Source organism: Mycteria americana, chromosome 2 (assembly GCF_035582795.1).
Source record: "Mycteria americana isolate JAX WOST 10 ecotype Jacksonville Zoo and Gardens chromosome 2, USCA_MyAme_1.0, whole genome shotgun sequence".
Classification (NCBI taxonomy): Eukaryota; Metazoa; Chordata; class Aves; order Ciconiiformes; family Ciconiidae; genus Mycteria; species Mycteria americana.
Window position 1 is genome coordinate 40,287,563 of NC_134366.1, and position 13,324 is coordinate 40,300,886.

A 13,324-nucleotide genomic window follows, 5' to 3' on the forward strand; every position below is an offset into this window, starting at 1 on the left:
AAAGTCTAGAAGGGAAACTTAATGATACCATCATATATGATATATGTTATGGTTGAGGGATGTGATCCTTCTCCTCTATTCAGCACTGGTGAGGCCACACTTGGAGTAATGTGTCCAGTTCTGGGCTCCCCAGTACAAGAGAGACATGGACATGCTGGAGAGAGTCCAGCAAAGGGCTGCAAAGGTGATGAAGGGACTGGAGCATCTCTCTTATGAGGAAAGGCTGAGAGAGCTGGAACTGTTCAGCCTGGAGAAGAGAAGGCTTGGGGGGGGATCTCATCAATGTTTATAAATGCCTGAAGGGAGGATGCAAAGAGGACAGAGACAGGCTCTTTTCAGTGGTGCCCAGGCACGAAACTGTGCCTAGGAGAAGAGGCATGAAATGAAACACAGAAGGTTCTGTCTGAAGATCAGGAAACACTTTTTGACTGTGGGAGTGACTGAGCATGGGAACAGGTTGCCCAAGGAGGTTGTAGAGTCTCTACCCTTGGAGATACTCAAAAGCCATCTGGACATGGTCCTGGGCAGCCTGATCTAAGTAGCCCTGCTTGGGCAGTGGGAGTTGGACCAGATGACCTCCCAAGGTCCCTTCCAACCTCAATGACTCTGTGTTTCTGTGCTAAATTTATTTTCTTGCATAGCTGGATAAATAATTTCTAATTTAGACAGTATGTTTGCTAAAAAACTTACTGCTTTGAAGCAAATGTAGTTTGATGTGAGGAGTCCTCTGTGTGTAGAGAAGTAGCAGTTAGCAGCTTTGTTTTCTTATCTTGGCACTTTGGGCTATACTTGGGTAGTAGAAAGATCAGTTGTTCTTCATTATAGAGCAGCTTCGGACTGTCTGGGCAAACCCACACACCTGATTTTTATCTATAATGAAGTTGTTATTGATTGTTGTCTTGAGCCAGAAAGTTAAGTTCTAAAAATTTCTTTTGATTTGAGATGTGAACTTTACTCAAATCGTTATTTACATAGAATCACTGAGGTTGGAAGACGCCTCTGGAGATCATCTAGTCCCACCGCCTTGCTCAAAGCAGGGTCAGGTAGAGCAGATTGCCCAGGACTGTGTCCAGTTGGCTGTTGAATATTACCAAGGATGGAGACTCCACAGACTCTCTGGGCAACCTCTTCCAGTGTTTCACCACCCGAGATTCCCACTGAGCCTTCGCTGCTCCAGGCTGAACAGTCCCAGCTCTCTCAGCCTCTCCTCATATGAAAGATGCTCCAGTCCCTTAACTCTTTTTGTGGCCTGGCGCTGGACAGTAAGTCCATATCTTTCTTGTACTGGAAAGCCCCAAACTGGTCTGAACACTCCAGATATGGCCTCACCAATGCTGAGTAGAGGGAAAGACCAACTCCCTCGGTCTTCTGGCAATGCAATTCCTTAGGTATGTTCAACTTGTTGTCCACCAGGACAGCCAGGTCCTTTTCTGTGAAGATGCTTTCCAGCCAGTCAGCCTCCAGCCTGTACTGGTGCGTGCATGGCGTCATTCCTCCCCAGGTACAGGACTCGGCACTTCCCTTTGAACTTCATAGGGTTCCTGTCAGCCCACTTATCCAGCCTGTCAAAGTCCCTCTGAGTAGCAGCACAACCATCTGCCATATCCAACCTCCTCCAAGTTCTGTATCTTCTGTCAGCTTGCTGAGGATGTGCTCTGAGCCATCATCCAGGTGATAAATGAAGATGTTTAAACAGTAGTAGCTCCAGTTTCAACCCCTACTGGGGCACACCACTACTGACTGTCCTCCAGATGGACTTCATGCTGCTGATCACAACGCCGTGAGCCTGGCTGGTCAGCCAGTTTTCCGTCCACCTCACTGCCCACTTATCTGGCCTCTACTTACTTCCTTAGTTTGTCTATGAGGATGTTACAAGAGGCAGTGTTGAAAGCCTCAGTAAAGTCAAAATAAAAAACATCCACTGCTCTCTCCTCCTCCACCAAGCCAGCCACCTCATTGTAGAAGGCTGTCAGGTTGGTTAAGTGTGATTTCCCCTTTGTAAATCCATGCTGACTTTCCCCAATCACCTCCTTGTCCTTCATGTGTTTGGAAATGGTTTCCCAGAGGATTTACTCCACCACCTTCCCAGGGATTGAAGTGAGGCTGAATGGCCTGTAGTTCCTTGATCCTCCTTCTTACTCTTCTTGTAGATAGGAGTGAAATCTGCCTTCTTCCAGTCCTTGGGAACATCCTCTGATTGCCATGAGCTTTCAACGACAACTGGGAGTTGCCTTGCAATGACATCAATCTGCCCCCTCAAGACTCCTGGGTACATCCCACATATATATCTCTGCGTTTGATGAAATTGTTGTTAAACAAGACTCAGTGTATCTATTGCCAATCAATTACCGGCTTTATATAACATAAATTACTCAACTCATGGACTGGCTGTGCACTTTCTGTGATAATTTCTTAAATTTCTCTAGGATTTGAAGAAAAACTTTAAAAGAAAAATAATAAAAATCAGTTCTGCTGGGGCCTTTGCAGGTTTTTTCATGTCTCATGACTTGTCAGTAGTAGTCATCAGAAAGTTGTAATCTCTGAAAACTGTTCAGCTATCTTTTTTCAGTTATCTTTTCTATGCGACTTAACAAGGTATTTTTCAGATATTTTAAAGCTCTGCTAAGAGGTCTTCTGGAAGACTGTAACTTGAACTTGGGACAGAGAAAGGTACATTGTCCCGTCTGTTAAGATGCTACTTCGCAATCCCTTCAACATATTTCTTTACTGTTTATCACTCCTGTTTGAACTTGAGGTTCCTTTACTCTTGAAAACTGAGTAGCACTGATCTAGTGGTGCTGGCAGTCTCAAGCATGGTAGGCGTAAGGTTTTTATCACTGCTTACTGAGTTTTGAACTGAGCTGAGTAATTTGAGCATGAGTCGCCTGCTTATTAGAAGTCCAATTCTGTTTTTTATGGTGGTGCTGGTTAAAAGTTGGACATTTCAGACTGCTTTCAGTGGCATCCACAACGTCAGAACAATTCATTTGAGTTCTGAGGTTTAATATGAGTTTACAATCTGATTTTCCAGTCATTTCCTTCCTTATTGCTACAACACCATTATTCTCCAGCGGAAAATCAAAGGCAGTATATATAGTTCAAAATAACTCTTTATGCAAGTTCAGAGCAAGCTGACCCTGGCAGTTGTCACTGAAAGGACTAAGAACAATTCTTTTGCTTGTTCCAGTGCCATAACAAAAATGCCTTCTGGTGCATTGACATTGAATACTGGACTGCTTGGATACAGTTTATACATATATTTAATTAGAACTGAGCATATTTTGTTTGAGTTCCTGGTACATATAATGGTTCTTGAGAACAGAAGTGTTTATATGCTGTCCCTACCAGAGTTCCTTTCCTTGCTGTTACTGCTTGGGGCAATGGTAGCAACTTCTGACCCTCTCTGGGTCACACACATCTTTTGAAATGGTGCAGATACTATTAGCAGTTTATATATTGTAGTTTGGGATGCCCTGTGTTTGGTTTCCTTTTTTATGAAGTGCTATTTGCTATTGGTGCTATTTGTACTATTCTGGACTTAATAAAATGTCTGGAAAATGCAAATTACATTTTTATTACTACTGTTAAGAGCACTGGTTTGGCCGCTGAATACTAAACTGCTTTCAGAAATTGTGTAGTTTATGGTCTCAGAAGTATATCTAATGTGCTGAGATTTGAGACAAAAGGAGAATGTGAGCAGCATTTTGTGGAGAGCGCCATTTTAATAAAGATTTGGTTTATACCTACTGTAAGTATGGTTTCACTTTTACTGTTGGAATGTAGGTCTAACAGTATTGGCAACACATATTCACAGATTTCAAAATGTAAATGTGCAGTGTGCTTTACTTGCTAAAAATAAAGTTCGTCCTTGGTATTCCAGCTCTGTCAGTGAAGGTATTTTCTCTCACTGAGTTTCAGCAGCCAGACACAGTTTATCATTGGCTGTTTTTTCCATTTTAAAATGCAGCTGATGTCTGTCTTAGCGTACTACCAACCAGTTCCACATGCAGAGGAATTAATAAATCCTGGGTTTTTTTAAAGATTTCTTTCTCAAGGTCTCTATTCTTTATTAAATGTGATGTTTAAAATATTTAGGGTTGAGTTCAATCTACATCTTTTCCCTAATTTGGGAGCTTAAACAGGATGTTCTATCTTCTACCAGAAGACCTGTCTTCATGAGCCTAGTAGAAATAGATCTTCACTTGTTCAAATTCAGCTGAAATTGAATGAATGGTCTCAAAATACATGCATGTGTACATACGTGTGAGCACTTATATACATGCATAGACATACACAGCGTTAGTTCATAGCACTTATCTCTCTCATAAAACAACCACCAAACAGACTTAACAAAGCTTTGCAACATAAAAAATAAGCCTAAAGGGTAGTCTAGACATGTATATTCTGTTTTTAATTTTCTGTAACTATCTCTCTTAATGAGAGTTCTGTTTTGCTGAGAAAGAGGATAGATACATTTTTTAAGTATATGACTTTTTGATTTGGTTTGTGAAGACACTGTCACATAAGTGGTGAATGGTACTATTAGCAGCACAGTTCCATCAGTTTGAAGCAAGAATTGTTTTGATTTCTAACCATTGTCATCATGCTTTTTAAGGCAGGGACAATATATAATAATACAGGTTTCTAATCCTCACTGAGAACTCTGGACTAATCATTTCGTGTTTATTTCTAAAACCCCTTAAGAGTAATTTAAATATTTTTTTTTACATCTTTCTTGACATTTGTCCTTTTGTTAGAATTACTAACAATTTTTCTGATAACTAGGTAAAATGGTTCCATGATTTAACAAAAAGAGCTTGACGAATAGATCAAACTGTCAGCCTGGTCTCTGCAAAAATGTCATGACTTCAAGGCTCATAAAGCATACCATTCTGCATTTCCCATTTTCCATTGACCAAAAAAAAAAAGGAAGATAGTCCAGTATGTAGTGAGTACCAGAGCAGTTCTCTGGTCATACTAAGATTGGGGTGGGGTGGGGGGGCAGGAACTGCAGAGAGAGTTGAAGCAATTCCAGCAAGTGTTATACATTATGTATTTAAAATATATTTGTTGGATATTTGGAACCTTTACTTCCAGAAAAAAGCAACATAGGTTAGAGATGGGAGTTTTAGAGATGGGAGTTAATATTGTAAAAGACTTGCTAGAAAGTATAGCTACTAAACTTCATACAATATCTGTTCTTTTCTTAGAATAGGCGTGGGTAATTTGCAATACGTTTTTAATGATCAGCTGGTAACTGGTTGTTCCCTATTAAGTTTGTTTGCATTTCTCTTTCCAGTTTTGTCACTGGTAATAGTCTCAAAGTTGGCTGTGGTTAGCAAATGCCTGCTTATTGATCGGCTTGTTTAGACTGTTAGTAGACTAGTCTAATACATACTAGACTCTACTTGGTCTTTCTCCTCAATTTCCACAACTGATTTACCTTGAGAATTTAATTTCTCATTCTACTGCAGACATACTGTTTTTTCACACTGAAGCTCCTGCTTACTCATGATTTTCTACTTCACTTTCATACCAAGCACACACATACATATAAGTATCATTTGGATCAGGCTAATTTTCTGTTTAAATATAACCATTTATAGTCAGTTGTTCCATATGCTGTGTCTACCAAAAGTCTTTCAGTCTCTGTTAATATCTACACGAATGTTTTCATAATGTTATAATTTTGGCTTGAACACCAGAAAGAATTTATATATTCAAACTCCGTAAGACTCGTTTAACAAATAGCTGAATACATACTAAAAGGTGACTGCGTGGTGAACAAGAGCCATACATGTTCAGCATTTCATTTTTCAAGGTGATTTTCAATGCAGCAAAAGCTCAGTGGAGGATGCTTTACAGTATCAGTATCCTTTCAGCCACTTAGCAAAACAATGTCAGTTATTAGTACATTTGCGATTGAAGTCAGTTGTGTTTTGGTTCTCTTCATTTAAGTGCATTGCAGAAGCAAATGTGTTACATGACATACGTATTGAAACAGGTAAAGTCCTTGCCTTTCAAGCAAATTTATAGTGGCTTCATTTCAATTTCTGAATACTGTTTTAAAGACTGAATAGTAATGAAACATAGTGAAATGCAGCTTTCTCCTTGCAAATCAGGAATAGTCAGTTTGCAGTGCTCCCTATAGAAGCCTATCTGGGCAAAATATAGTATTCTCTTATTTAAGTATGCTTCTTTTTAAAATAGTTGTCTTCAATTTATTGCACCTAATTAGTAATCGGCATAATTCTATTTATAGGCAGTTTTTGCTTGAGTGAACATTGATATTTATATTCAAAGAACAATCCAGTTAGAAATGGGCAAGCTAAAATATTTCACTTGCAGCTTAGCAACCTGAACAAGTTATTTTTTCCTCATTTATTATAATTTGCATTTCTTTTTTTTAAAACTGACATAATATAAATCAGGATAAATAGATACTTTCAAATTAAGTGCAGATTAATCAGGATGTGAAGATTAAATTATCTGGTATGATGACCTCCACATACTCTGAAGTTGCTTACTCATGTGTTGTTTATAAGTAGCATAAACTAAAAATTTTGGGGTTTGCATAATTTTCTTTATAATTTTAAATTGAAATGATAGAAACAGAACTAGATTTATTTTTAAATGCTTTGTCATTTACTTAAACCAGATTTTTCTGTAGCTGAAAAGAATAGAAGTCTGTAGTTTACATCTGTGTACATGTTCTTCCTCCTCACTTGCTTGTACACTTGCCATGATTAAAAATCTGAGGCTTCCTTGCCTGCTTCTCCAAATTGATTTATGCCTCACTTAGAGCAGTGTTCAGAGAAACAGCCTCAATGTCACTCAGCTGGAGAAGGCTCCTTCTAATATGCGTGAGGAAGGACTACCATAGTCATGCCTCTTAAAGTAATATTTCTCTGAGGAAGAGTGTTAGAGAGGTTTGGGGTTTTTTCCCCGCAACATGGAACATTCCTGCTCATAACAGCAGTTGTGGTTTCCTAAGGAAAAGAAAGTTCCACATGAACACCCACATAAGTAACATGTCAAACTTTAGTCATTGTTTTAGTGCCGAGAAATCTGTCTGCTTGAGTGGATACCAGAGACGTCAGTGGGTAAGGTGCGAAGCAAAGTTGTTACTTCTCAATACATACCCTAGGCTGAAAAATCTGCACGGTTCCATCTTAATCAGTGTGCTTTCAGCTGAGCTTCCATGAAAGGCTTTTTGTTTAGAAAGATCAGGTAAAGGAATAATTTATTTTCCTTATCTTCCAGTACCAGCCTTGAGTGATTTGTTTTCCTCCATAGACTGTTATCTCATACATATGTACAGGTCAAGCCACAAAAAGGGAAAATGTAGAGGAACAAATCTGGAAAAGCAATGGGAGTAGAAATCCCTAGGAAAAAAGAAGCACTGGGTGGTTGAGTGGTCATCATCCTGAATGTTGGAGTGAGTGAGGAAGAGGAAACCTGCGTCCAGGGTATCTCACCCAGGCCACCAAAAGTGAATTACCTGCTAAATAGCTGTGTGATTTCCACTTGCTTCGATAGGCAATGAATTATGGAGTAGATATTTTACTTCAATGTTCACAGATTCCAGCCCAAACCCATCGTATTTAGGTTAATTTAGAGTACTTCTCTCTCTGGTCATGACCAGGAAAATGAATGTATTCATTATGTTAACAACTTAGATTATCAATTTGAGTTCAAACTGAAGCATCTTTTACAGATTAAAAAATTTCAGTAAAAATTGAATTTTACTGATATTTCTATATATTTTAATTTATTTTCTCTACAGATGATTCAGACCATCAGGACTCTAGTTGAAAATACAGATAGCTTATATGAGAAGATAGTACAGTGTCAGAAAGCAGGTAAGTACAAGCTATTTTTAAAAAATATTATACAGAACTTACTGCATTTTTCTTTATTTCCCAAAACTTATAATCGAGTTTATTTATTCAACCGTAGCAAAAAAAACCCCAACCAACAACCAAATAACAACAAAGAAACCCCAAACAAAAAAAGATGTTATTGTAATTTAGGCACATACAATAACAGTGAAAAGGACATTTCAAATCATAGAAATCAAAGATCCTTAGAATTATACCTTGACTTTGGAAATCATGAGCATTAATATATTGACAGTAGCTTTTCAATATAGTCATTTCCACAAATGCAAACATAGGATTACAGGAAGGAAAGAAAATGATCTTCCTTCCTAATGAAGTTTTTTAACCATTTACTATCTCCCCTTTTACTACATGAGAACTTTTCCTCTTTTGACATGGTAGCCTAATGTCTTCAGGAGCCCTGCCTTCTGATAATTACATGACAGTAGTTCAGATATTTCGTCCCTGCATTTCTCTAGATCCATCGGGTAGATACCCTCTATTTCTGCTGATTTGTTACTATTTTATCTATTCAGAGTAAAACTGGTTTTGCAGACAATTACATCTTCTGCGGCAGGCTTTTCAAACCACATGGATGCAGAAAGTCTTTTTTTTTTTAAACTTTGTTATTACCTATTGGTCCCATAGATTCTCTGAAAGTTTTCCTGTTTCTGATATATATTTGAAACAGATTGTATAGTTAGCTCTTAATCCCTTCACAAATTGCCCCCTTTTCACCTGATATATTGTAATGGTTTTCTCATTTGGACACAACTGAGTTTTGAAGGTTTCCTTCTTGTTTTGAATAGCATGTCTGACCTTGCTGTTTAATCATGCTTGTTTTCTTTTGGTCTTGCTTAAATATTTTTTAACAATGTTATAAATTTGCTCAGAGTACTGATGCATCGCATTTTGCATCAGAAACAGGAAGTCTGCCAGAGAGTCAGTCAAAGTGTCTACAACCATGTCTTGTGGGACTCAATTGGGACAAAGGCTTTTTATATACAAATACATTTTTATCTATCTGATATTCAGCATCCTGCAGCTCCCATCATCTTCCATGATTTTCTTCCATTCTTTGATCCGCTTCTCTGCTCTCCTATAAATTTCAGTCTCTTTTCTTCATTCTTTTTTCCTGAAAAGAAAAAAATAATGCTCTTCCACCCTCACCCTTCCTTTACAAACTCTTTTCTGTTAGCAATGTCTTCCAACTCAGATCAACAGCAGGAAGGCATACCCACTCTGAATTTCTATATCTCCCCCTTATTCACAGCACACATGCCTCAGACTCTGTGAACTCCAGTCAAACCACAGAACTATGAAAATCCTTGAAAATTTTAATTTGTCCGATTTACTTCAAGCTATCAAATGTAAATAATCATAAATACCATGAGTGACAAAATATTATTTCACATATCTTCTTGGTAGATGCAGAGATTTATCTAAAATACCAAACTCAAAATATATCACGCTGCCATAAGGACATTGTCTTGTAGACTTCTACGCTTACTTCTTGAGTCGTCTTCCATCTTTGTGGTGATAGTGTGCCATATTTTTTTAGCTTCATCAGCGTCTCAAGCGGTTTAGATCCTTGGTTAGAGGTAAGGCAAAAGCTAATTGCCTATTTTACCTCATATTTTAGAATTGTTGCCCTTCAGGAAAGATTGCTTTCAACTAGCTCATATAGATTCCCATAAACTTGCATATATCTGATTTTCTTGAGTCTTACAACCTTATTTTACATGAAGTGCAGCTGGGTCCAAGAATCCTTTGTTTAAGAATGCTAAAGACTTAAAGCCCATGTTAAATAGCGAAGAGATTTTGATCTCATTTAAATGAGAAACCTCCAGCAGGGTGACATAAGCCTAAGTATGGATTATGTAATAGATCCTGCTATTTAGGGCAGCTTTAGCCCTGCAGGGTCAAGGTACTTTTTAAGATGAATGAGCTGAACTGAATTACCTTTTCATATCAATGGGTTTTGAAGATTTTCTTATGACTAATCGATCTCATGATCTCAGTAGATGCTACTCTATTTAATTCTGAGTAAAAGATTATACGTTTTCCTATGTAGTTTCTTGATAAGGAAAAAGCAAAATTATGCCCTTGTTTGATGAGCTGCTTTGTTCTGTGGCTCAAAGAGTGAAAAAGCTCCTAAAATAAGAAGAAATACTCAAGCTGCCAATAGGCAGTACTTTGTTGTTGTGAACAGGCTTATAAGAGAAATCTGTTAAATAGGCAAAGTGGACTCACTCTATTAAACCGTTTTCTAACTTAAGTTTAATAATAAGACTTTTGGCCTCCTTTAAAATTCAGAACTAATTTTAAAATAAATGCACCATTATTTCTTACTTAGGTTGATGGCCTATTGAATAAGCAAAGATACGATTCTTGAGACGGCTTTTTCCAGAATTCAGGTGCTTTGCTATTACTATTCTCTAAGAACATTTAAATATAAACTTCTCTCCTCATTTTGGTTCTTTAAAATTAAACCGTATGAAAAAACTTCTCTATTTTCTTTATATCAGCATATTAATTTCAGCTCAACACATTCTGTTCTTAATTAAATAGTCTTTGAAAGCATTTTAGATACATTAACTAATGAAAAGATATGGGAACACAATATTGCTTTGGTTCCCACTGTACTTCTTATTCTTTAACAGAATTAAGAAAAAAATCTGCATAACTTCAAAATGATTGCAGTGCCATTTATTTTGTTCCTATTAAGCCAGCTGAAGATCCTGCAAGAAAACAGAATGTAGGTGCTTAAAGGGAATTTAAAGATAATCCAGTCCATCCCCTTAATCTGTTGAAGACATAAAGTGCTCCTGTATCTTCTCTAGAGTAAAGAATTTGAATGTCCAGGTCACCTTACCCCATCCCTGGCCTCCTTTGTACCCAACTCACATCATCATTGTACTTCTCTTTTGAATCTTCCATTGCATTCTTTTGCTTTATAATTTAAACACTGCCTGAGCTCATCACTGGTTAAAAGAGAGAAACACATCTTAGGAATTCCTTTTGGTGTTCAGCAGTGGGAGCTCAAAAGGACGTGTGATATTCCAAGTATTCATTAAATGATCAGGGGGGCAAATAATGCACGAACACAGTTTGCTGGTGACAAAGAATTACTGAATGTAATCAAATGTAGATCTGACTGTGAAACAGTACAGGAGGATCTTGTGACACAGAGTTATAAAACCAGGGTGTGAAATGTAACATCAGTAAGGGTAAATGAATGTGTGTAGGAGAAAAAGTAGCCTTGACAATACCTACAAGAAATTATCTCTGAGTTTTCTGTTTTAAATCAGGAAATGAAGTTATTGTATACAGTTCTAACAGTGTCAGTTTACTTCTAATATCATACATAAATATGCATTCCAGCACTGTGTGCTGATAATTCAGATCTCTTTTTTTTCTGTATGGTTTTAGAGATATAACCTTCCCTAGTCATCTGTGCAGCCAGAACTCTTGTTCACGTTCTTATATTCTGGGATCTCAGCTACACTATCCTTTTCTCTGTGTTTGACCATTATAGTTTTGCTTTTTGTACGTCATTTTCCTGGCTGTCGTTTTGATGATGTCTGTCCCTATATTCATTTCTCTACTTTTTCCTCATTGTACGTCAGGTCTGAGCTGCTTTCACTTTTTTCTTGTGTTTGCTCATTTGGTAGCAAGCGTTTCCACTGCCTGATGGATTGTCAGCCATCATCATCCATTCTCTCATGCTGTCCCACAGGCTCGCTGTAAACATCCACCAGGCTACTTCCTTTGAATTGGCTTTTAAAATTATCCCACAAGTATAGCTGGATTGACACATGCCCTCCTACCACCTTAACCAAAATAGTTTTCTTTGCTTCCCTGTACTCCCCACTCTTTCTTTATCCATCTGTTCTCTTTTTTCCTCATACTTCGATTCTAAGTTGTTGGAGCAGGGACTGTCTTATTTATTCCATCTGTACAGTGACTGAAACAGGAGGGACTTAGTTTCTTAAATAATGCAAGTAGTAAAAGACATAAAATGAGTACATTTTCTAACATGGACTCCAAAGCAGTCATTCAGCAGTGTCAGAAAGAGGATACAGTTTCAAGAAGGGGAATATCCAGCCATTCTGGATGCTGTCAAAGATAAACACAGTGCACAGCAATATCAATTGGGAAAAAGTTACATCTGAGCTGCATGCAGAAAAAGATGATGGCCATACAAGCACTGCAAATACTTTTTGTAGTTGAAAATTAAAGTAATAAAATAACTTTTGTTCAAATAGCTGTAACTCTCAGTTCCCCACTGTTACTGCTTAAGCTTTTCAGCAAAACGACATGTTTACTGAGCTGTTTCTTTTAGTATTTTTCCCGTTATTTGCATTCTAAATTGGTTTTAGACTTATGGTCCACCAAAACAAAGCATGTAAGATGCAGAAAAAGTAATATTCTATGCTATATGTTATGTACAGATTAGATAATCCATTAATAGAGGAAAAAAATTTTATATAATTCAATATTGAGGAGCACTTTTGACTGGGTATATAGGCATGCAATTGAGTTTTTATTTAAACAGTGAAAGAGAATGACTAGATGAGTTGTTCTCAACATTTTTGTAGTTATCCCTGACTTGAGAGAGAATTTGCAGTGTCCATGGTCAGAGTACTGTGGAGTTTACATAGTCCAGCAGAATTTCTTAATCCCTGTCTTCTGAAATACTGCCTTTCATCAAGTCTTGACTTTTGATTAGAATCCACTGCATTTAAACTATGGCTTCATATGTAGGGAGTGAAGAAATGCTGCCTTATCTGTTACCGTTGGACTTCATAAACTCCAACATCACCTGCTATGACTAAAACAGCACTTTGAGGCCCCTGTCAGCCAGTCTCCGCTCTTCTGAAATACCTGCTTTTCCCTGTTTTCTCCTTGTTCCCATTTTTCCTAAGCCAGCTATCAAATTGTTTTAACTCCTTTCTCCACACTTGTCACAACATCATTTTGAAGGTCTATTAGCACAACAGGCTGTCTCCGATAGTTAAGGAAAGGTGTCAATAAAGGGCATATTCAAGGCAATCCTTTTCTTTATATGTCTCTTAACTTTCTTTCTGTATTCACTCCATTGTTTTTACCTCTTTTTTTCTTTCCTCTTTTACTCTGTCTGCTCCATTTTTCTACATTTTTTCTTCCTATTTGTCCTTCTTCCTCAAACAATTCCACTAAGGTGGAATTCTCCAGGTGCAGCTCCACAGCAGCTCAGGTTATACTGTTGTTGCATACACTCCCTGGGTCTGTAACCCTGTTCCTCTCCTGTGCCTTGAATATTCTTGAAGCCACATTCTACTGTGGGGGAAGGGGAGGAAGTGAAGAATTGCACTTAGATCAACTTGGGTAGCATAGGTGAATAGATGATTGGTCTTTTTTCTTTGTGTTCAAATCTGTCTCTCCATTGTTATTCACACCAG

The 13,324-nt window shown here is 37.7% G+C and overlaps 1 protein-coding gene across 3 annotated transcripts in view; it reads left to right on the top strand.

Moving 5' to 3' along the window:
• The window catches only part of PLCL2 (phospholipase C like 2), a 107,374-nt gene that overhangs the window by 73,698 nt on the left and 20,352 nt on the right, over positions 1-13,324 (top strand). For all 3 annotated transcript variants that reach the window (XM_075493098.1, XM_075493100.1, XM_075493099.1), the window contains exon 5: positions 7,787-7,862. In XM_075493098.1, coding sequence (XP_075349213.1) covers positions 7,787-7,862 — 76 coding nt within the window. The remainder of the gene's footprint in view (positions 1-7,786; positions 7,863-13,324) is intronic.